The sequence below is a fragment of the Erpetoichthys calabaricus genome, chromosome 2, assembly GCF_900747795.2.
Source record: "Erpetoichthys calabaricus chromosome 2, fErpCal1.3, whole genome shotgun sequence".
NCBI lineage: Eukaryota > Metazoa > Chordata > Cladistia > Polypteriformes > Polypteridae > Erpetoichthys > Erpetoichthys calabaricus.
The window spans coordinates 110,795,622-110,821,485 of NC_041395.2; the positions used below are offsets into that span (position 1 = coordinate 110,795,622).

At 37.7% G+C, this 25,864-nt stretch overlaps 1 protein-coding gene across 1 annotated transcript in view; it reads right to left on the reverse strand.

Moving 5' to 3' along the window:
- Positions 1-25,864, reverse strand: part of dagla (diacylglycerol lipase, alpha) — a 343,026-nt gene that overhangs the window by 84,974 nt on the left and 232,188 nt on the right. The window contains 3 exon segments of the mRNA XM_051923753.1: positions 5,645-5,769; positions 6,042-6,119; positions 8,470-8,604. Coding sequence (XP_051779713.1) covers positions 5,645-5,769; positions 6,042-6,119; positions 8,470-8,604 — 338 coding nt within the window.

Consider the following 25,864-nt stretch of genomic DNA (forward strand, 5'->3'; position numbering starts at 1 on the left):
ATATCTATATAGGTGTGTGTGTGTGTGTATGTATTTATATATATATATATATATATATATATATATATATATATATATATATATATATATATATATATATATATATATATATATATATATATATATAAATACATACACACACACACACACACACACAGGCACCGCGCCAAAATAAACTTTTCTTCACATTCTGAACATTATAGAAACAGAATCTGAACTTAACTGGACAGCAAATGTGTGAACCTATCATCATCACTAAACTTACACTTACATGGAAGTAAGAATATTTTCGTAGGACAAGCCAATGATTTCTTATGGAAGAACTACCTGCCTTTGAGGCTCTTCTCATATGCAGCACATATTTTTTTACAGAGCAGTGGTTCTTAATTTTACGATACAGGAAAGTATTTTGAAAATGGGCAGAGACTTTATTAAAATGCTCCTACTGGTAAAAAGTCAAATTGAGTATCATTGTTTTAAAATTCCTATAAGCAGCAATGCTGATTGCGTGAGATAATATGCTACATTGACATTGAAACAAAAACACTAAGGTGTAAGTATTCTTCTAATGTGCAATTCAACTTATTCATTTATAACCATTAGAGCAAATCATACTCCTTTGACCAGCATAGCAAATACACTTGCACTTACATCAAAGGCAAAATCACCAAGGGGAATTAAAAATTCTTCTGCCTAATAAAGGTATTTTCATATTAAAATAAATTACAGAAATAAAAACACTGAAGCCTCGGTAAAGACATTACTATAGAAAATTATATATTATGCAGGTTCAGAAATTCTACGATAGGTCAATAATGATAGACTGATGCAAAAACAAGTAGAAAATGAACTGAAACTTGTCGAGAGGGCTGAACATACAAAAGCACGCATCCATAAATGCCAAGGACTTAGAACATTAGAACACTCTAGATGGGAACAGGCCATTCAGCCCAACGAAGCTTGCCAGTCCTATCCACTTATTTCTTCCAAAAAAACATCAAGTCGAGTTTTGAAAGTCCCCAATGTCTTACTGTCTACCACACTACTCGATAGCTTATTCCAAGTGTTTATCATTCTTTGTGTAAAGAAAAACTTCCTAATGTTTGTGCGAAATTTACCCTTAACAAGTTTCCAACTGTGTCCCCGTGTTCTTGATGAACTCATTTTAAAATAACAGTCTCGATCCACTGTACTAGTTCCCTTCATAATTTTAAACATTTCAATCATGTCACCTCTTAATCTTCTTTTGCTTAAACTGTATAGGCTCAGCTCTTTTAATCTTTCCTCATAATTCAACCCCTGTAGCCCTGGAATCAGCCTAGTCGCTCTTCTCAGGACATTTTCTAGTGCTGCTATGTCCTTTTTGTAGCCTGGAGACCAAAACTGCACACAGTACTCAAGATGAGGCCTCACCAGTGCATTATAAAGGTAGAGAATAACCTCCTTGGACTTGTACTCCACATATCGTGCTATATAACCTAAAATTCTGTTAGCCTTCTTAATGGCTTCTGAACACTGTCGGGAAGTTGATAGCTTAGAGTCCACTATGACTCCTAAATCCTTCTCATACGGTGTACTCTCAATTTTCCGACCACCCATTGTGTATTCAAACCTAACATCTTTACTTCCTATGTGTAATACTTTACATTTACTGACATTAAATTTCATCTGCCACAAATCTGCCCAAGCCTGTATGCTATCCAAGTCCTTCTGTAATGATATAACGGATTCCAAATTATCTGCTAATCCACCTATCTTGGTATCATCTGCAAACTTAACCAGCTTGTTACTTATATTCCTATCTAAATCATTTATATATATTAAAAATAGCAGCGGCCCTAGCACTGGCCCCTGTGGAACACCACTCTTAACATTTGCCAGTTCTGATGAGGTTCCTCGCACCATCACCCTCTGCTTCCTGTGTCTGAGCCAATTCTGCACCCATCTAAAACATCACCCTGAACTCCCACTTCTTATAATTTGATGCCCAACCTCTCATGTGACACCTTATCAAATGCTTTCTGAAAGTCCAGATAAATAATATCATATGCTCCACTTTGATCGTATCCTTTTGTTGCCTCCTTATAGAATTCCAGCATGTTAGTAAAACACAACCTTCCTCTTCTGAACCCATGCTGACTGTTCCTAATTACTCTTGTCCTTGCCAGGTGTTGCTCAATCTTATCCTTAATAATTCCTTCCATTAATTTTCTTGTGATGCATGTTAAGCTTACTGGCCTATAGTTGCTTGGATCTGCCCTGTCACCCTTTTTATATAATGAGATGATATTTGCCATTTTCCAGTCCTTCGGAATCTCTCCAGTGCGCAGTGACTTCCTAAAAATATGTGTCAAGGGTTTATATATGTACTCGCTAACCTCCTTAAGAACTCGAGGGTAAATATTATCTGGTCCTGGTGATTTGTTTGATTTCAGCTTATTTAATCTGAGCAGCACTTCTCCCTCTTCAATTTCCAAATCCCTCAGTACCTCCTTAGTAGTCCCTGTTACCTCTGGAAGGTTATCCACTTGCTCACTTGTAAACACCTCAGAAAAATGTAAGTTTAGGGCATGCGCTATTTCACTGTCTGTGTCTTTTAATTCCCCTTTACTATTTCTGATGCACTTGACCTCCTCCTTGACTGTTTTTTTACTACTAAAATACTGAAAGAATCTCTTAGGGTCGTCTTTCACCTTATCTGCTATATTCCTCTCCAACTGTCTTTTAGCCTCCCTGATATCCTTCTTAATGGTTGCCCTCATGTTCTCATACACTCTACGATTCACTTTGCAGTCATTAGTCTTATATGCCTTATAAAGCAGTTTTTTCCTTTGCAACTTCTTTTTTAAATCTTTATTAATCCACCATGGAGTTTTTTTTCGTTTCCTATTAATTCTAAATTTAGGTATGTATCTGTCCTGCATTACATGTAAAACATTTTTAAACCTGTTTCACTGCTCCTCGACTGTCTCCACACTTAAAAGCTTATCCCAGTGTATCCAACTTAGACATTGTCGCATCTGCTCAAAATTAGCCCTACCAAAGTTCAACTTAACAATTTTAGTCTTTGCATCTGTACTCTTACAAAATACTGAGAATTGTATTACATTATGGTCACTTGACCCTAGTGGTTCAATCACCTCCACACCCTCAGCTCTATCCTGATTATTACAAAATACTAAATCCAGACAAGCTTCACCCCTTGTTGGTGCTTTAACATGCTGTGTTAGAAAACAGTCACTGATTACTTCTAAAAACTCCTGATCTTGTGGTCCTCCATCTGCAAGGTTATACCAGTTAATATTTAGATAATTAAAGTCCCCCATGACTATAATATCTCCCTGTAAACTTTCCTTTTTGATATTACTCCACTTTGTGGAGTGCAACATTAGGAAAACAGGTTAAACGTTCCTGTTACAGTTTGTTACCTTCCCTGGTCACAGTAAGAAAATACTACTATGAAAAAATAAAAAGGGCTAATTACCTACAATGAAAAACAGTCAAGCGTGCATAATTGTTTCAGATATTATTTATTATCTGCAAAATAATCACAGCTAACCTAAGAATATTATGAGAGTAGACCATTGACACTACATACAGTACATACTCATTAGCTAATAGTTAAATTGCCCTGGGATTTTATCCAGTTGGTTTTTAATAGCAGGCAAGAAATCAACAGCAAAAACATAACATGGAAGTTTGTTCAAGACTTCCATTATCCTTTGTGTAAAGAAGTGCTTCCTGATTTCTGTCTTGGATACACTTCTCAATTTGCAGCTAACATTTTCAAGTGTTTACATTACTATTTAGCTATCCAATGAATTCTTTTTATTAGTGCATTGAAAAATTTATTTATTCTGGTAGAACTGCACAGTTAGCATACAGCGTATTTATTTAAAAGTATACTGGCAGCTAGAATATATATTACTTGCCAAAGCAGTTTCTCTTTACAGACTATTTACACACAGATGTCTTCAGTTAGAAAAAGAAAACCATTTACACAGTCAAAGCTCTAGTTAATATATCTTTATGGATACTTAATTTATCTGATGCCTTTAACCATAACTGTACTACAATTATTTATATTTTTTAATAAGAGAGGCACAGGTGGGTTAAGTGTCTTGCTCAGAGAAACACTGGGAGATCAACCAGCAGCATGCTATTTTAAAGTTCAATATTTTAGCAACTACAACATGCTCCCTACGAGGACATTTGCATTTATTCATGGTGTGAGGGTCGTGGAAATTGCATTAGAAACCTATCTGTGTAAAATATGAACATTAACCACTTTGGTTTGGTACTTTGGTTTCCTCCCATATCTTACACATCTTAGTGGTGGGTTAATTGGTGATTGACACGAGTATGGCTAGACATTGTCAAGTGGCTAGACAAGTCTGTAAGCATGATATAAGACTGGTATTCCGTCCATAATTAGATCATATCATGCATACTGCTCTTTGAGATAAGCAGCAAGCACTATGACCATATAACATAAAACATGGGTGATTATTCCTAAATACATTAGGTAGTAATAGCTGTGATAATATAACAGCATGTTTTTTGACATCACAGTTTATGATATATTTTTTCAAAAGTGACAAAATAACAAAGTCATTCCTGAGAGGCTGACTATACAGTAGAGGTGTTTATTTTTTGTTGATACATTATCATTAGGTATGAAAAGTTATTGTGAATATAAATAGGCCAAGTTCTATGCATTAAAACAAGACTTTATAAAAAAAAGTTACCTTAACATATGCTGTGTACTATAAAAAAAACATGACACATGCTCAAATTACCAAATAAATAACTGCATATCAAAAAAGTTATACAGTATATTGCAGAGGACACAATTCCAAATAGACTATATTAACTATTAGAAATGGGGTATTTCAGGTTTTTAATGGATAAAAGAAGGTGCACTTCCATTTAAGGTAACAATTTTTCCATTTTTCTTATGTTCCCTTGCAAGACTTGCACCAGGCCATATTTGCAAAATCCCCCACATTTAACTAATAAAATTTATAAAGAGCAATATGGCAATGCATCAAATAAATAAATACATTACCTAATGCATCTTCAAACACCTATTGTAGTATCTTTAAAAACTTAAGACACTCTTATGTGGTTCTCATTTTGACAGAAAAATGTCCACGGTATTTACACCAATATCTATTGAAAGTTAGAAGTTTGATAAACTTGAAATTAATTTAAAACAAACATTATTGTACTGCATGGAACAAGTAAATCAAAATACATTAGACTGTCAGTTGCAACATGAAAGGTCTTGTTGCTTTGTTTAGAAATGATTGAAAAGAAATGTGGCAACAGAGATTTAACTTTGAACAGACCTAAACATAAATGCAAGAATTACAGAATTTACTTATTTAATTAGAAAAAATACATTGGAGGCACAAAATACACAACAGAGGGCATTTTAGACATGCAAAAATCAATAAAGCAGCTATTAAGTAAGTATTTTGCTTTAAGAGTTAAGATGGGATTGACACAATCCGCTTTTGAACCAAGCATTAGGTATGACAACCCTGCCCCAGAGTGTTATTTATAATGTTACACAAAATATTTATAATGACAGTTTTTTTTCTTTAGTAGATGAGTGAACAGTAGAAAATGTAACACTCACGAACAGGAACTAGCCAGTCTACATAGTCCACATGCTGGCTTTCTCATCAGGTACATGGGCCATCCATAGGCTGCCAGAGCAAAAAGCATATAATAGCAGACTTCCTTGTACATACCCATCTCATGCTGCATGGGGCAAAGGAAAAAATAAGATTACAATTATTCAGATATATGAACACAGCTTCTCAGAATGAAGTTAAGACTTTAACTGTATGCAAGCAGTTTAGCACAAGTAACTCCAATAATAAATGTTTAGCTTTGTTAGCTGTTAGTTACAGCTGGCTAGAAAAGGGCAACAGTAAAGAAAAAGGATGCAGACACACAGCTAATGTATCACATAAATATGCAAATTATCAGTGCTAAAATAATTACACTCACTGATGTCCTGATATACTTACAGAGTTCTTCAAGTCAAGATATCTTGTGTTTCGGGTCACTGGCATTCCAGACAAAAAAGCTAGGATGTCATTGTTTGCCTGGGATATAAATTAAGTTCAATTTCAAATTCAAGATTTTTTCATGTGTATATCGCACAATAAATACTCAATTGCATGTCTCCTTAAAAAAGTGGAAGTAATTCAACACTAACAAAGTTGAACACATAAAGAGCATGCAACATACAGTATGTACATAATTTCATTCAATACATATTATGAATATTTAAAGATATTTATTGTATCATTAAGTTCAACTTGTCTTATTAATAGCAATGTACAAGAAACACCTAATGTGGCTATGACAAGCAAAACATACATCTTGATTTTTTCTTGTAGACAAAAACTCATCGTTTTTAAATATCAACAAGAACATATTGACTGTATCAGGACAACTGTGGAAAAACATTTTTGTGCAAATTGTGAAAACATCAAAATAATTCATGAGTTGTTGCACAATGTAACTTATGTCATACACTACATCATCAGAATCGTCTGTAATATTTTTTGTCTATATTAGTAATGCGGGAAAGTGTCATGAGTGTAAGCAATACAATAATGCATTTGTTTGGATAACATTAAGTCATGCTGCCCTTTAACTCTACAGACTTCTGCTTATTATTTAAGCTATGGTTAGAAAAGCTGGAGTTTCCCTTGCATAATCTATTTGATTCTCTATAATGCTGTTTTTTTGTGTGTTCTGATAAATATTTGATCAAAATAATGCTGTTGCATTGGTGCCAGTTAGTATTATCTAATATTACATAGAGTCATATTCAAATTATTTTTGTGCAACATTTGAAGAATAAATACTTATGATATAAATATAGAATTTACTCAGTTTGACTAAGGAAATGTGCCATTGGAACTACAGGACATTTAATTTTATTATTTTTGACTGCCTTTATTATATAAAAAGGAGATATAATAAATCAATCAGTGTAAAATTATATAAATCTTAAAACAGATACATAGGTTTATAGGGTCATGACTGTCACAGAAAATATAGTCTCATGGGGATAACCTCTTAAAAAGTGTGTAGTGAATAGTGGTGAAGTCCATGGCTGTAAAGGCTACACTCACAGGGCTTCTTCTTAAAATACCTGCTCCCAGCTTCTTGTGTTTGTGCATCAACCCTGTCAGGGTTTCAGGAAGAGGACAAAAGATACTGAACAAAAGACTTGACACTCACAGGAAACAAAAGCTAAAATTGCTGTTATCCAAAAATAAAAAACTAAAATTGCTGTTATCCATTCAGAAGCTCAGTAGCACAACGTAACTGAAGCTTAATAATTAATTTGCAAAACAGTGGAGATAGACTGGGACACAGACTTGTGGATCACCACAGCTACTGGGCTCCACACGTTTGACAAGTGACTCTGTCATTTTAACTGTTGCATCACTATATGACATAACAGCAGCAAAAAGAGTTTAGATAAACTTTGTGGTCTATGGATATACAAGTTAAAATGCTGTGACTATTTTGTCATGGCATGGTTGCATTTCCAATTAGACAATAATGTTAAATTTCTTTAGTTATTCTTTTAGACATGCCGTTAGAAGGTGGATGTTGTGCAGCCCCATCTGTGCATCTACTGATGTTGTTAGGCAGATTTGTTGATTCAGGTAGTTTGAACACTGAAATCTGCATTTCTTGTGGTTCTTCATTATCAGCTCTCTTAATGGCAGTCCTTTAGGCAGAGTGTGACACACCATCGATTTCAAATGGATATTTTGGAGTTCTTATTTTCATGAATATAGCTGACATTTCATTTCAGCTTACATTGCCTCCTACATTATCGTCATATCAATGAACACCACAGAACACAAACAGCACCTGTGACAACATATCATTCACATTTACCATTCGTCCATTGATGCTGTCGAATGCCAGTGTATAATATGATGCTACCGACTTTTTTGCATTAGGTTATGTTTATTTTTAGAAAGTGCAATATGCTCTCTGCACATGCGACACACAGTTATATGTCTAATATGGTTTTTCTAGGAGACTTTTTAACTATAGAAGGTTCATCGTAACCAAAAGCTTGTACATATTATACATCTCTAACAGCTCCTTGTTCAAAATTCACTGATTACATGTCATTTTGAGGAACAACAACAACTCATGTACTAGGAAACAAATTGCCATGCAGCACCAATTGGAACATTTTAAATTAAACATAGAGTAAATCTGAGACATTTCGTGCTAAACTAACTGAAGAATTGAATATGCTGAAAAAATGTTTGTGCAACCATCATATACGATTATTTTGCATAGTCATAAGTAATTTTAAAATGTTTGGAAAAACTGATGTGTGATTACACATAATTGAGAAACGGAATTTGATTAAATGTGTATCAATTCAAATTTAAAAACAGCAATTTGTACCTCATCGAGCACAGCATTGCGCTTGGATCTCTGTTGTTGTCGCAGCAATACCAGACCTGCAATGATGTCACTGGGAACAATGTCCAGATCTCGGAAAAATTCAGCAAAAAGGTTTGCTATTTCACTGTATGCATCCTGGAAAATGTGTAAAGAAGGAAGTATTAACTACTGTATAAAGCTCCATTAGAATGTCACACATTCTAGAAAAAAGAAACTTTAAAAAATATTCTCTTAGAGATATATTTATATTACTATGAAACAGTTTTCCAGCAATGGATTTCCAGCAGCATCGGTGTCAAAGCTCGAATCCTGATATTAAATTTTGGATGCAGGAGAAAACAATAATACCTAAAGAAAATGCACATAATCCTGGAGAAAACATCACTTCAATAAAAAACTGCTTTAATAAAGGTAACTAACCAAAATCTTTTTTTTTGTTTGACATTTACTTTATTGTCAAACTATTATAAAATTGTAAGAAGTTTAGAAAATTTTGTTAGGTTAATGTTCCACTGATAGATTAATGTACTTTCAATAACATGTACAGTACCAAATTTTATCAAGGGAATGACATGATACAAGCTTTCTGCATTTACAGACCTGCTGCATATAGTTATGTTATTGCTTGGCCATCAAGATACAATACTTATTATAGTACTAAGGCTATGTTAAATAAAGTTAAGATAGCTGGAGATAAAGGAGTAATATGTATAACAGGTAAAAAAAAAAAAATGGAATGAAAAATGACTTGAGATTAATAGAAAAAAGCAAAAAAAAGTAAGCATACCCTATAATAGCAAAACAGAATGAAACAACTACAAGAAATCACAGATAAGAGAAATGTAGGCACAATGGAAAATTAAAAAGGTAGGTAGAAAGGAGAAAAATTGAATAGACAAGAGCTAAAAAATGGTGAATAAATTACATAAAATGACAGGTAGAACAAATGATACTGATAACTGATTAATTATATACACTAGTATGACTCTCAAAACATGGCAGTACATACTGTAAACCCTGTCCTTCATGCTCATAGTATCCAACCACTCACATACAGTAGCTGATAAAAAGTTTAAACAAACATTCTAGCATCAAAAATACATTGTACAGGGGTCATCTTGCATGCTTGAAATGCTTAAATAATTCCAGGCTTTACTTTGCATCTTCAGTTGATTTAATAATTGATAGGCTGTCAGTCTTCCCGAGCTGAATTTCTTGATCTCAGTCAAAATTATACAAAATGTACTCGTCTTCACCTGGGCTGTGTAACTACCAAGGATTTCTGAAATTCTCTTGATCCTCCCTGCAGTGCTCATGTGTTTGTTTTGCTGAATGAAAACATTCTGATGACTTCTCTTTCAGTTGTAAAAAAATCACAATACTTCTCTTTGTATCACTGCTAATTTCCTTATGCATGAACTTTTGTGTACACAACTAGAGCACTATGTAAATTTAGAGTACTTGTAGAGCATGATGTTGTAGGTCCTTTGTTTACACTTTTATTCATTTGGCTGATATGAATTCATGACATCTGTGCTTCAATGAAGATTTTTTCACCCTTAAAGAAAATGCATTTAATGGGTAACAGCTCATCTGCTATGTCCCAAGGGTACTTCTCTTCTTGCATGGCTTTACCCAGCTTAGCAGTGATGAGTTGGCATCTAGATGCCATTTAGATTTCTTACTGCTTTGGGATACACACAGCTAGACTATTATTTATGGTAACTACATGTTCATGACTCATCGGACAATATGTTAGCAATGGGAAAATACATACTCAGTTGGAAGATAGTCCTCAGATTATACATCTGAAGTAACCATGTACAACCATCATTGTCGGTAGCTTAGATGGTAATTACTTAAAGATAAACCTGCAGAATTTATATTTCTTCTGTACAATACCATGACATTAGGAGATAAGACAACCTTCTCCATTTAAAGATAGAAATCTCTGAGAGAAAGTAAAATTAACTTTACTTTCCAATGTGTTCATCATCACCAGTCCATCCCCCTTCATCTGTAGGTCAATAGTCCTGTCTCATAGTGAATTAAAATTCAATTCAAAAAGGCTTTAGATTTCTGTTTATGATTATTCCTGAAGTACATATTTAACATTAATTTAGCAAAAAGATATGCACGTTTTGAGCTTACGACTGGATAACTGACATGTGGATTATGTGACAAGAGTAAGAAGAGAATTTGTTTCTTTTTTCCTGGACTTTTTTCTTATCATTTGCCAATGTACAGCATTGGTCACTACTGGCTTCTATTATATCATAAACTTTTTTCACTCTCTATTTTGCATGAAAACATGACATTAAACATTTTTCCTTGGCCACCGCATACAAACTATATTATCATTTATGGATAGATTTGCATATTTGGGATTTGGGTAGATTTATATATTAATTTCACAGTGATATAAAGACCTATTTGAATAACATTAGAGTGACCCAATAGAAAGTATTAAACTGGTTATGAACTGGTTGTGGTTTCACTTTGGAGAATTAACATTATTAAAATGAATATCTTCCCAACATTTCTGTAACTTTTTGCAGTGTATTTCACCATATATTTCTTTAAAAAGCTAAATACAATTCTGACTTTGTTCATTTGGAACACAAAGAGATCAGGCCGGGGAGCATGCACTGGTACAGTGTGTTGCCGCACCCAATACACAACAAAACAGCCTGCAATCCAGGTTGGCAACCCCCAAGGCAGACACGTGGTTCAGTCCCACCCTCCGGAAATGACCATCTATTTGCAGCAGCCAGGTGTTACGTGAGTGTTTCCTTGGCCTTGTCCAGCTGCTTGGGTCCTCAGAAATGACAAACACAATGACAAGCAAATGACAAACACAAAGAGGCAGTAAGTAAAATGAAAAGCAGATGAAGACAAGAGTTTATCTAGCTTCCAATTCTACTACTTGTTTTTAAATACCTGTATCATCAGACTATGGGAGAAATCACAAAGAAATGAAAAGAAACCCATCTGTAATTCTTCCCTGTATGCTCTGCTCTGTGTATCATTTATCAATAATTATGCTTATTGATCAACACTATTTATGAATACATGGTCACTTGAAGGCTGAAGTATTTGTGTTAATTACACCCTTACAAAGATAAACATGTATGTCCACCATCTCCTAATTACACAATATTTAGCATATTCAATGTGCTTAAAGTTGAGAATTGAATATTAACAATATACTGTTATATATGCCACTGTGCCTCAAATATAACCTTTGCTAAAAGAAACCTACCCAAATTTCATGTTCTTTCCTCTCAATCTATTGAAATCTATCTACTTGAACTTCCTAGTTGTGAAGGATAAAGAAATATGTTGGATCTTCAACATATACCAATGCTTTTAACTCTTTCAGGGCTGATGTTGACTTTTGTCAAAAGGAGAAGCTGACAATAATCGGTAATCAGCTGTAAACTGTGACAAAACCAATTGTTTGTGGCAGGCGGCCGGGTCCCATGCCTGGCCGGGACGCCCCTTCCACATATGTTCCGGGGGAGCAACCATGGACGTCTCACTACCTCCCCCGGGACACTTGGTGGCAGCCTCCCTGGCTGACAATGGTGTCTCAGTTTCCCGCAGGGTTTCATGGGAGATGGAGTTCTCCACAACCCTGTGGGGATCTGAGATAGCCGTCAGGGGGTGCTGCATGGATCCCAGAGCCCACCTGGACACCTCTACAGTCCCGCCTGGAGATGCAATTAGCAACAGGTAATCAAGCACCTGGAGCACTTCCAGGTGGGCTATAAAAAGAGCCAGCATCCACCACTCAGGGGCCAGAATCGGGAGGAAGAGGACGAGGTTGCCTGGGAGGAGTGGTGGTGCCAAGGTAGAGAGTTGTGTGTTTTGCAGTTAAGTGCTTTGGGACTGTGTTGTGGCTGGGGGGTTCACGGGGAAGACGTGCTCTCCTGCTGAAGAAAAATTAAAATCTTGTTTGGATTTTACACGTGCCTCTGAGTGAGTCTGTGCCGGGTCAGGCGTTATTACACATTACATTTTAGTTAGCTTCATTGGTTTTGACTGAGATTTCCTGCACTCCCATGAGTAGCAAGGCGCAGACTATGGCAAAAATGGCACTGACTTCTGGCGAGAGATCAAAGCGAATGCGTAAAGCAAAATACTCTGTGGACAACAAGTTGCCTGTTCTCTCTGAATTGGACTAAGACTTGTCAGACTCTGACTTTGATACAAGCGATCGAAAACGAATATGAGGTTTTGCAGCTTCAGCTGATTGGTCCCCAGCTAATCGTGGTGCTAAACAGATTCATGTAGCTGACACAGCCTATGGCACTGTTCGCTTGGGAGGACTGCCACTTAACAATGATAAGAGGCAGAAACCAGATTGCAATGCACTGTGACCGTGACTGCTGCTGCTGCCCCGTGCAGCCATGTGAACACAGTCTGGCAGCTTGCCTGCCGCACATTCTTGGCAAACTGGCAGCCACAGATGTTTTATGTTGAATTCTGTGTGAAGCCATTGCATTTCAGAAAACAATGTTTTTTGGAAAAAATATTCAGCCCCCAAAGAGTTAAAAGAGTTATAGTCTTAAGACATGGACTTACAATTTAATCATCTAATAAATAGAACTAAGTCCTCAATAAAATCTGCGATTCATCATTTTGTTGTGAAATATGTTCTATTTTCTCTCAAAAGTTTATACTGCACACAATCCAAATTGTACACGGGTCAAACCCTAATTGTGAAAGATGGTATCAGGCACCTGTTTCAATGGCTTACATGTTTTGGGAGTACCCATTCAGAAATTGTAATAAAATCTTTATTCATCAGCTGCTCCTTGATACTCCATAAATCCCAATTGTCTAAAAGTTAAGTCTGGGTTATCATCCAATGGGACATTATTGCTTAATGAATGATCGATGGTGACTATGTGATAACTTACACTATTCTGGTTTAATGCTGGTAGCATGTCACCACATTATCTTGCCCAAAATGATGAATCCTAACCCACACCTTAGAAACCAGTCAAGAGATTACATCTTGCATGAAGAAGGGGCCCAAGTTGCCTTGAAAGCTTGCATATTGTAATTTTTTTAGTTAGCCAATAAAAGGTGTCATTTTGCTTGATTTCTCACTATAACTAATAGTAAGCACTTCTGGCAACATGTTACAGTTAATTTAAAAGTGCCCTGCGACCCTGGAATAGACTAAGTGGGTTTAAGAATGTAATGTAATCTATTTCTTCTAGTGTTATGTTCCTTCTTTGGTTTCCAGTGAAGTACAGCTGCGACCCTACAATCTTATAATGTCTTGAATGCTGTAACTTAACTGAACCTACTAATGCTTACACTCTGATTCTTGCACTGACTGTACAATTAGAATTTCTAATATTTGTCAAGATAGACCCATAATAAGGATTTAAAACAAGTCCTAAGATTCTGCATTTTATTATTTAGGCCTTAGCGCTTAGATAATAGAAATGCATTGTTTACTGGCTTAGACAAATCATCCCTTTCACATCTTCAGGCTATACAAAATGCAGTGGCCAAACTGCTTACACTTTCTAGAAAAGAGATCATATTACACCTATTTTAAACTCTTTGCATTGCTTTCCGGTTGATTTTAGGATTTGTTTTAAAATTCTTGCATTTTTTTATAGAGCATTGAATGGACAAGCTACAGTCTATTTATTGAATCTTCTTCTCAAACTTACTGCCTCTCATGCACTTAGATCTCAGGCTCAAAATCTGTTAGTTGTTCCATGTACAAGATTAAAAACAAAGGGGGATAGAGCCTTTCTATCCTATTCACTGAAGATTTGAAACAATCTCCCTCTTCACCTTTGTATTGCTAACTCTGTGGACTCTTTTTAAAAGAAAAAAGAAAAAAAAATGTTAACAATTTTCTTGTTTAGCCAGGCCTTTGCTTAGAGTCTTATTGTTACTAATTTTTAGTTTACTTAATGTATTTGTTAGATTTTACTTTATTGTGTATCTTAATGTGTCTACGTCTTATCTAGCTTCATCTTTTTCTTTTCGTTTTTTTTGTCTATTGTATAGTGCTTCTTGTCTGCAAAAGCTGCTTTATAAAGCCTAACCCTAACCCTAAACTTTACTTACTAGTTCTCCTTCTCAGTATTTTCCCAATTACAGAACCTAATCTCTTTGACAAAATATTTAAACTGGTCATATCAGTAAAGCACATTTTATTTGTTTTATCCTAACTTGATCCTGCAAGAGGTACTTTTGGAAAAAGACTTAGTTGTTTAAGTTTTTATTTTATCCTTTTTGGTGATATGATAATACTAATGCTTTAGCTGTATTTACAACATATTGTTAAGTCCTTACTCGAACCAGCAGCAGCGAGCACATCACAACCATCCTGCTCCGTCTTCACTCGCTCCCTGTGTCTTACAGAATCAAATATAAAATCCTACTAATAACCTACAAAGCCTTAAATAACCTCACGCCAAACTACATCAGTGACCTTCTCCATCACTATGTGCCTGCCCGCCCACTAAGGTCCTCTGATTCTGGCAATCTTGTTGTACCCCACACTAATCTACACTCCATGGGTGACAGGGCCTTCAGTTGTATAGCGCCCAGACTCTGGAATGACCTACCGAAATTAATCAGGTCAGCTGACTCCATGAATTGTTTTAAAAAACAACTCAAAACTCATCTGTTCAGGAAGGCTTTTAGCTCTACTTGACTTTATTACCCTTCTCTCAGTTTACTTCTCTGTCAAGATGCTAATGTAACCTGTGTGTGTGTGCTTGACCATCAATTATGTTATCTGTTTTTTTTTCAGAATTCACTGTCTTAATCTTCTTTATTTATTTATCTGGTTTGTACAATGCTATATACTGTATATGCTGCCGTTCTTTATTATATTCTGTAAGTGCCTTGAGCATGGGAAAGGCACTATATAAATAAAATGTATTATTATTATTATTATTAAGTCCCTTGAGTACAACTTGTGCCAGGAGGCTTCTTTCAGCTATGGGTGACTGAATTATGACTAATGGTATGCCACAGAGGGACCTGTCCAATCATTTCACATATCATTACCATAGTTTTTGAGCACTTGCCTAGGGAATCTTTTCTATTCAATGCTAGTTTTGCTCAGGGATGAGTGAGTAGCCAGTTGGCTTATACCTTCCACAAATTCCTTTTAAACATGTTAACAGCTCACAACTGCTGGGTTTTTTTTTCTCCAATATTTTCGCCATAATAAAGTTTTTGCTTCCTACTTCTGCTTGAATGTAGTTATAGATGTATATACAGGTAACTTTCAGTAAAATATGACTTTTGAATGTCTCTTTTTAAACAGTTTTGGGTTTAATTGGTTTTATTGGTTCTTTAAGCAATACAAAAAGAAATGCAATACAAGAAAAACAGTATTTAAACTTTATTTCAGAATAACTACTATACACAAACTTCCTGCTACCAAAAGAGTCTAAAGAAAATGCAAAAAATGGGTAAACTGAAACACTGTAGGTATCACAGATCCCCAAAGGAAAAGAAAACAATCATTTTCATGTTTGTAATTAACTGTAAACTTCTTCTGAGAACCCAGTGGAGTTCACCTACTAAAAACTAAATAAACTAGTTCATATAAAAAGCACATGGCCCATTTTTAAACTCTTGTCACTGAGAACAAAAATAGAATCATGGTGTTGTATTTGATGATTTTCTTCTTGTGTCTATAGCATTGAGCTATGAAAGAAACCACTTGGAAGATTCAGTTCTGTTTTATATATATATTGTCACACAAGTGAGAATACGGGATAGTTTAAGGGCTTGGATAATTGTACTATTCCTCCAGAAAGGGAGAGGGTGCTATCGACTAATGCCTTTTGTCTTCCACTCTCTGCAGACCAGAAGATTGAAATACATGACACCTCTGACTTCACTTCTGGTTTCTGCCCACCTGGACCCACCACTTTTATCTATGGAAGCAACACCGTCTGATGGAGACTCTTGTCGATTCAACATTATTCATTATACTATACTCGCGTTTTATTTGAATATACAGGATTAGCTCTTGCAGTGCCCCAAAGATATCATTATTACAGTGGCGAATTGGCAGGATTTTGCAAACATTGCTGACCGATGGAAAAACGGGTGCAGATATGCACCGTGATGGTGGAACTCCGGGCTTTGGGAGTCCAGGTTTGGGGAGTATGGATATGGCTTGCTGAGGTGGTGGTAAGTATGAGAACCAGAGCCCCTCCTCCACGGGAATGACTGACAGATCCGTCCCAGTTATTGTTGCCATTACACATTGACTTTCTTTCTAGTTTTTGAATGCACCTGTAATATAAAGGTTTTCTCTGTAACAGGAGAAGGGATGAAATAAAGGAGTAAGAGGGGGTTGGTCGCTTCAGTGCAAAACCAGCTACAAAGATTGGAATGTTTGGGATGATAGCGAAAGAATGTGCAAAAACTTGCTTCTCATAAAGAGTTTCAGAATGTTATGGGAATACAGTCAAGGCCATGTACTTGTTTTTCACTTCGAGGGGCTTCATTGCAAGCAACGCTTGTTATTGTGTGTCTTCTGATACTAGGCACCATCTCAGTGAGGGCCAAGTAGAAGAAAAACAATACTGCGTCCCGTGGAAGGGTGTGTGCTGAAACTGATCACTTCTGTATACACTGCTTACACGTAAGCCATTTTGGGTAAGGACACTCAATTAGTATATAAGGGAAGGTTCCGCCCTCAGTTTCTTCGGAAGCTCAACCGTGGGGAATGTGCACACCGCCCGGTATTGGACCAGGCTCACGAGTTGATCCTCTGACGAGACTGACACGCGGGCTCCCTCAGTCTACTGGTCTAGGATGATGGCTCTGGGTCTTTTGATATTACTGTAAGTATAGTACAATTCATATATCTGATATTACTGTAAGTCAATAGTATAATTCATATATATATATATATATATATATATATATATATATATATATATATATATATATATATATATATAATACTGTAAGTCAATAGTACAATTTCTATATCTGCATGTATATTGCTATTATATTGTATGTAACTGATATTATATTTGAACAAGTAAACAATTGAAGTATTGGACCTTTCCTCTCTGATTCTTGCCTGCTTATTTTCTCTTAAAACCTTGGAACCATTTTCCCAAACTAAAACATTTTGGCGTAGTCGGTTGCAGGATTTTGGGGAATTTGGTAAAATATTCAATTACTAAGTGAGGCAAAGGAAATCAGAGATGTTTAAGAAATGTCAGGTGTCTGTAAAGGAACCCATAACGGGCTTGCAGACGCGGGGGTGGGTTTTGCTAACTGCGGTTAGAAGTCTGGTAGACGAAAAAGAAAGGGAGATTAAGAAAATGCAAATGGACTTGGCGGATGCGTTAGGGCGGGCCTCAATGGCCGAATCCCAGGTAGCTGTATTATTGCCGCGGGTACAGAGAGCCGAGGGGATGGCGGAAAAGGCAGCCTTTTGCATAGCCAAGGTGAATGCGAAAAAGAAGCGTAGACCGGATGTTGCGAAGATCAAAGCGTTTGTAGCCGCAGTTAACGTCCATGAGTGGGATCCTGAAAAATGGGACGGTAACATTTGGGATGATGATTATGAGGATGATGACGGACCCGATGCAGGGTCGGTAATTGATCCTCTGCCTTTACAGGCTAAACCCGTGATGCGTTGCAGACTTTTTACTGATGCACAGGGTAATGTTAGGAGGGGAGATGTTTATGAAGATTACACTGCACAAGAAAGAGAAGGATTTAGATCACGTTATGCACAAGGGCGAAATAAGCCAGTAGACACATGGCTTGTACGCTTGCATGATGCAGGAGCCGGGCATGTGTCACTGGATGGGGGGGATGGTAACGAATTTACAGATTATGCCATCGATCCCCGTTTTAAACAAGCAATGAGACAAGAACTGACCAAGTTAGAAGGGGATAGTACGTTGTTGGCGCTGGCGGCGAACGCAGCATTTGAAATATATCCGCACCCACAGAATTGGCCTGAAGTAAAATCATGGACGACTTTGCAGCAGGCGATTCGAGTGGTTAGAGAATTGGCAATGAGGGACGCCGTGGTAGCGGGCCAGGCGGACCAGTTAGATTTGTTCCCATTTACATCTATGGCCAGGACCGTCCTGATAAGAACAGCCCCTGCTAGTTTGAAAGGAATAATAATGACTCTTTTACTGAATGAGGTAGGTGCAGGAGTGGGGGAGGTTGTGACTAAATTACGGGACTTAGGTGACCTGGGAGAGTGGGGAGGAGCCCCACCAGGGACAGGTGCAACACAACCCACTGGGGCTACATCAAGGAATAGCGCCTGTAGAACAGGGGGAGTGAATAGGAAGGAGTTATGGGGAGCGTTAATTAATGCTAAGGTCCCTAAGGAGGAGATAGATGGACAGCCTACAGGACTGCTCCTGGACAGGGCAAAGAAAAAAGGACTTATAGATAAGTCTGGTGGAATAAAGAAGCGAGTGGCAAAGGCGGAAGTACATTCGCTCCTTACCTTTGCAGAATGGGAAAAATTAAGTAAAAAGCATGACGAAGTTCTTACCTTTGCTGAGTGGGAGAAATTGAGCAAAAAGCGTGATGAAACTGGCCCCTCTTCATCTTCCGAGAGCTCCTCGGAGGAAGAGGAGGAGGAGGAAGATAGGGAGAAAAACCGGCGTAAGAGTAAACACAAGAAAGGAGGAAAGAAAGCCAAGGGCAAAGAAAAAGGGAAAAATAAAGGAAGGACTTTATATTCCGTTGAAGAATTAGAACATGCAGCACGAAATTGTTAAGGGTAAAGCTAAAGTGTAAGTTAAAATTTTTTTTTTTTTTTTTTAGAATTAACACAATGTAAATAGGTAGTATCGTAATCATAAATTCTGTTTCAGGAGGAGGAGAGGAGTGGGTGCAACATGCTGTGTTCTTGTTTTACAGAATTGGGGGTGTTCTGAATGAAGTAGGAGCCACCACATTAGGAGGCGAGGCAACAGAGACGACTCAGGTCCGATGGCGGTGGAACAATTCCACTAAGCCCAGACGTCAGGAGAACACCACGTGTCCGGAGAATCAGTCTTGCAATGTCCTCACCATTACGACTGGTGACGGGTGCACCATCTACTCCTCGAACTTGAAGGTGCCGTGGGTAAAACCACAGAAGTATCTGATTGAGTGCTCTGAAAACTTAAATATTACCTGGACGTCGAAAGTAACTTGGTGTATGGGGCCCTGGAACGGCTCCAAGGTACAGTGCGAGGTCAATGCAACATCAGGCGAATACACCTCTAATAAGACTGGGCCCATTGGCTGGATTAATGCAACCGATATTATTAACAGGACTATACCAATGCTTGCTATAGCCGTGTGGGCCAGAACCCCCATAACGAGACAGTCACATGTAGAACCAATAATTGACACATGTAAACTTGTTTCTATGACAGCAAAAAGGACTAAGGTTACATGGCAAGTGACGTTTCCACTGTTGCCACAGTGTAAGCGTGCTAAACGGGCATGGTACGACACTTTCTTAGGAGGGGTTGGCACCACCCTAGGAACTTTAAACACCGTAGATAATGAAATAACTGCAAACAAGCTTGAGAATGTGGGACGACATACTCACAAAGTGGCAGACCAAATGGCTAGGTGGTTACCTCAGTCCATGGTCTCTCATCAGCAAACAGTAAACTGGGAACAACGTGCTTCAGATTGGATAATCACGGCTAGCAATGACACTCGATGGCTAAATGTCTCAACTTTCATGAACTGGACTGTATGCACTTTTAACATATTACAAGCACAGATACAGAAAAATAACATGCAAATGGCTTTAAGGACTAATAATATGCAAACATGGCAAGATATATGGAACATTAGCAGTAGCTTATGGTTAACGGTTAAACCTGAAGATACTAGGTGTAATGATACAATATGTAATGGGTATTGGTTTCAATATAATGTTACCACTATAATAACCTTGTGTAGATATCACGTTTTACCTGTTGTTGCACACGGACACCCTTTGGTGCTGCTTATTATTATTATTGCTTTAATGACTATATTCAATTGCTATGTGTTTTGTGTTTTAAAACAAATTAATAATAGAGCACGACAGACAAGGTTGCTGATTTTGCGCTGAGCGAGGGACCGATTGTAATATAAAGGTTTTCTCTGTAACAGGAGAAGGGATGAAATAAAGGAGTAAGAGGGGGTTGGTCGCTTCAGTGCAAAACCAGCTACAAAGACTGGAATGTTTGGGATGATAGCGAAAGAATGTGCAAAAACTTGCTTCTCATAAAGAGTTTCAGAATGTTATGGGAATACAGTCAAGGCCATGTACTTGTTTTTCACTTCGAGGGGCTTCATTGCAAGCAACGCTTGTTATTGTGTGTCTTCTGATACTAGGCACCATCTCAGTGAGGGCCAAGTAGAAGAAAAACAATACTGCGTCCCGTGGAAGGGTGTGTGCTGAAACTGATCACTTCTGTATACACTGCTTACACGTAAGCCATTTTGGGTAAGGACACTCAATTAGTATATAAGGGAAGGTTCCGCCCTCAGTTTCTTCGGAAGCTCAACCGTGGGGAATGTGCACACCGCCCGGTATTGGACCAGGCTCACGAGTTGATCCTCTGACGAGACTGACACGCGGGCTCCCTCAGTCTACTGGTCTAGGATGATGGCTCTGGGTCTTTTGATATTACTGTAAGTATAGTACAATTCATATATCTGATATTACTGTAAGTCAATAGTATAATTCATATATATATATATATATATATATATATATATATATATATATATATATATATATATATATATAATACTGTAAGTCAATAGTACAATTTCTATATCTGCATGTATATTGCTATTATATTGTATGTAACTGATATTATATTTGAACAAGTAAACAATTGAAGTATTGGACCTTTCCTCTCTGATTCTTGCCTGCTTATTTTCTGTTAAAACCTTTGAACCATTTTCCCAAACTAAAACAGCACCGCTACCCATCATCACTGGGAGCATGTGGAATATGCTCACATATTGGCGCTGTTTCTGAAAGGACTGGCGCAGCAGGTTTATTATGACCTCAGTGAGCAAGCTGCAGGCGAGTATGACCAACTCAAAGCTGAGGTATTGCTACGATACGCTGTCAGCCGGGATCAGGAGGCAAGGTCATGTAAGAAGTGGTGTTTTCACCCTGAGCAGTCAGCGCACACTCATGCTTTTGATTTTTGAGGCAGAGTTGGGCACTGGTTGAAGCCAGATAAAACTCTCTCAAATAAATTGTGGAGAGAGTCACATGCAACTAGTTAATGAATGCCTTCCCCAACTTTCTCGCCCAGCCGATTCATAGGCTTCAAATAACATCCATGGAAACCCTAATAGCAACTGTTAAGCACCACAGTGTTGCTTCGCGACTTGAGGGATCAGAACGGCCTGATGACTGCCGGACAACCCTGACGAGGTGTGTCGCCCAACCTAAGCCTGTCTGCAGTATCATAAGTCAGGCAGTCGGACTACAGGAGAGGCTCGATGTCACTACCCTCTCTGCTATAAGTGTGGGGAGAAGGGTCACAACATTACCTATTGTCCACATTTCAGTGAGCTGATGAAATGCAGTTGGGGAGAGGAGAAAATGGCTAACACTCTCTCTTCCATTTACTACAATGGTTATAAAAAAACACAAGGCCACTGCACTTATAAAGTGCCATTGTTGCTCGCCATTACGTCCTTCAGCGACAATGGGCACTGGGAGTGACTAGTCTGATTTGTATTCATGGGGAAACTTGATGGTGCAGGTCTGCCGTCCATGTCATTATCCCAGGGGATAATCCGTAAAACTAATGGTTACGGTCATGCGCAAGCCACGTTATCCTATAATACTGGGACGAGACTTACCAAATATAAAAAGCAGAATGACATAAACCACCTCGAATCAAAATCTGGGCCTGATTATACTTGTACAATCTCCTTCACAAACTGTCTCCAAGCTGCATCAACAGCCAGAAGAGGCGCACAATCATGTATGTCCACGGGAACAGACGGCAAGTTGTCTCGTTATGTCGCTCTGTAAATTGACGTCACTCCAGATCTGCTTGCTACTTTACGTTTCCAGTTTAGGCAAACTCTGGCCTCATTCAAAAGAGAACAGTGGAATGATGATTCCCTTAAGTATGCTACAAATGCAGTTGCTCTAATTGACGGCCAACGTACATCTTATCCCATGCCATCAGGGCCTCACTAAGTAATTAATAACAATCTTTAATTTTGTGTAGCCAAGCTTAAGGGTGAGGTCAGATCGTTGCTGCTAGTCCCTTGAGCCTTCTGGCAGCAACTTTGCAAAGTAGTTCATGCCTGCCTCCTAGGTGCCCATCTGGGTACTGAAAAGACCCTAGGACAGATTAAGTTCCAATTTTATTGGTGGGGCATAAATGAGGTGGTCTGCTGCTTTTGTGCTTCCTGTCTGAAGTGTCAACTGTGGCAGATTCATAGGAGAAACTATGCTCCTCTCGTACACGTCACACTCATTGACATTCCGTTTGAGCGAATAGGAGTTTACTTTATAGGACCACCCAGAACTCTCTGCACATGGTTACACATTGTGACAGATAAGGGCGCTCTCGCTCTCTTGAACCCTCGGACAATACACCAGACACCGGATAAAAGTCCAAATATGATATTTATTATAATAATAATGTGCACAAAGCAAGCTCCACTCCACAAATCTCCAATAAACCATACACAATAAACAAATCACAATAATCCTCCAATCCCAGACGCTTAGCCACCCTGCCTCCCAACTCAGCTCATTGTCTGGGATTTCCCATAGTCCTTTTATATTCCTTGACCCGGAAGTGTTTCCAATCCCTCAGTCCATGTGATCTCCTATCACTTCTGGGTCAGATAAAAATCCTCTTCATCCCGCAAGTACGTCATTCATCTTGTCCATGTGACTCGGACGTACTTCCGGGGCGTAGGGCAAATAGTCACTGCTCCTCCCTGCAGCGCCTTCTAGCGGCCCCCGTAGTATGCAGCAGGGCTGTAAAGGAAAACTCCAATGTCCATAATTCCCTGCTGGCATTCGGGGCACCTCTATGCTGCAGGGTGGGCTCCACCTGGCGGCCTGGGGGTATTGGCCGGGATGAACGGCTAGCCATATATCACAACATACATTTCAGTAATTGTAGACTACGCTACATGGTATTCAGAGGCAATTCTCCTGAGACATGAAAATTCCAAAAACATTGCATGGGAATTGGTGGGGGTATTTGCGTGTGTCAATATCCCTAAAGAAGTTCTTATGGACCAAGGGACTCCCTTCACCTCGGAAATATTCAGGGAAGTTGCTAAGCTACTCCACATTAAGTAATTAAAAACCTCAGTATACCATCTTCAAACTGATGGTTTAGTGGTGAGATTCAACCAAACACTCAAACAAATGCTTCACAAGGTGGTCAGCGAGGATGGAAGGAACTGGGATCAGCTACTCCCCCTCGTACTTTTTGCTTATTGGGAGGTCCCCCAAGCCCCATGGGGTTCTCCCAGTTTGAGTTACTATATGGGCGACAGGCCAGAGGACTACTGAATATTTTAAAAGAGGGTTAGGAAGGAGAGGCACTTTCCTCCAGCAATACTTTGGACTATATCATGTGATAGATTTGAAAAAAATTCAACCAACCTTAAAAGAAAATATGGAATGTGTGCAATCAGCTCAGGATCACAATTATGCTGGTGGCATGACCCTTGGGGAATTCTGACCCGGAGATTGAGTCATGGTCTTGATTCCCATTACTCACTCCAAATTATTGGCACATTGGCAAGGTCCATACAAAATTAAGGAGAGGAAGGGGCTTGTTGATTATTTGGAGAAACTGCCGACCAGTTGAATGAGTATACCATGCGAATGTGCTGAAGCCATGGAAGGAAAGGGATCCCGACGCTTACTCCAGACAGCCTTGTTCTTTCTTCACTCAAAACAACACCCTTAATTTCGGCCCAATTTGACATCCACTTAGCAAATGACCTCAAAGCAGCCATCTTGAACATACTTCAACACTATCAGTCAGACAGTAGTCACAGGGTGGTCAAGAAAATTAAGAGAAAAATCATGAAGCATACTACATACATATACAACATTAGAAAGACACCAAATTTGTATAAAATATGAAAAGAATAAATAGATAAACCAGTCTTGGTGCTCTGCCCATAATGCAATAAAGCATTTGGGATTTTAATAAATTACATGCTACTTCATGATACACATTCTTTACAGTATTTCATCAGTAAAATGAACTACAATTTGTCATCGAATCACCATAACCAACAACTAAGAATAGCACATCGATTAATGCCATTTTGTTGTCTACGAAAGCTACTGAGCGACCACAAAACTATTAAGGATTCATTTGTAATGACATGATATTGTAAAGTGCAGTTAAAAATCAAGCATTTAATGTAGTCTACTAATTCATTCAATTGCATTTTATTATTGTGCTAATTTCTGATAACAACTCACTGTTAAAAAATATATAAAAAAGTGATAATTCACTCTTTGTTAAAGTAAATAAAATTTTTTAAATGCTTTAACTTTCAAATCAGTTAACCATGTCAGAGTATATGTGAATGTTCCACCATGCGTACATTTTGTAATTTTTAAGTTTTTACTTTACCTCACACAAGCCTCACCTAGCATTTGCTAAACTTGGAGATCTGTTTTTCCATAAGATGCGGCTGTCAGACAAGCAAATGAGTAAAATATACAGAAAACAGAAGCTGAAGTGGCCTCTCTTAAAGTAAATTTGAAACAGTTTAAGTAATCAGCAATTTAACTTGCATAGAATGTTTCTCTGTTTTAAAACAGATTCATTTTCATATAACCAATACTTTTCAAGGGGAGGTTATGAAATGTCAAAACTTTGTACATTGTGCTGTATTTGAGAAATCTCAATAAAAATTCAAATTTCTCAACATATTTCCTTGAAGAATAATTGTGTCACATTTCAAAAGTGCCAACACATATACAAATACTGTAACCAGATAGATACATATTTTGTTTAATTTATAAGGTGTATATCTTACTAATAAAAACATTCATTTTTATTGAATTTCTAAATTACATTCATGGACTTGATACAATTTTTCCCCATTTTATTTGACTTATTATGTGGGTGCACAAGTGAATAAAGGCCTGTTGTAAACTTCAGATTCTATCTGAGAGATGACAGCTTTAGTAATTGTTCAAGTCCTTCATACTGACAGTCATTACATAACACTCAATTATAAGTTTAATCCTTAGTCAAAAACAAATAAGCCACTCTTGAAATACTATGTGTAGCATAATGTACTGTGTATTTCTGCGTATAAAACAATGTGGCTCAACAACAATCATTATATTAACTAATGTGAACAGGAACAT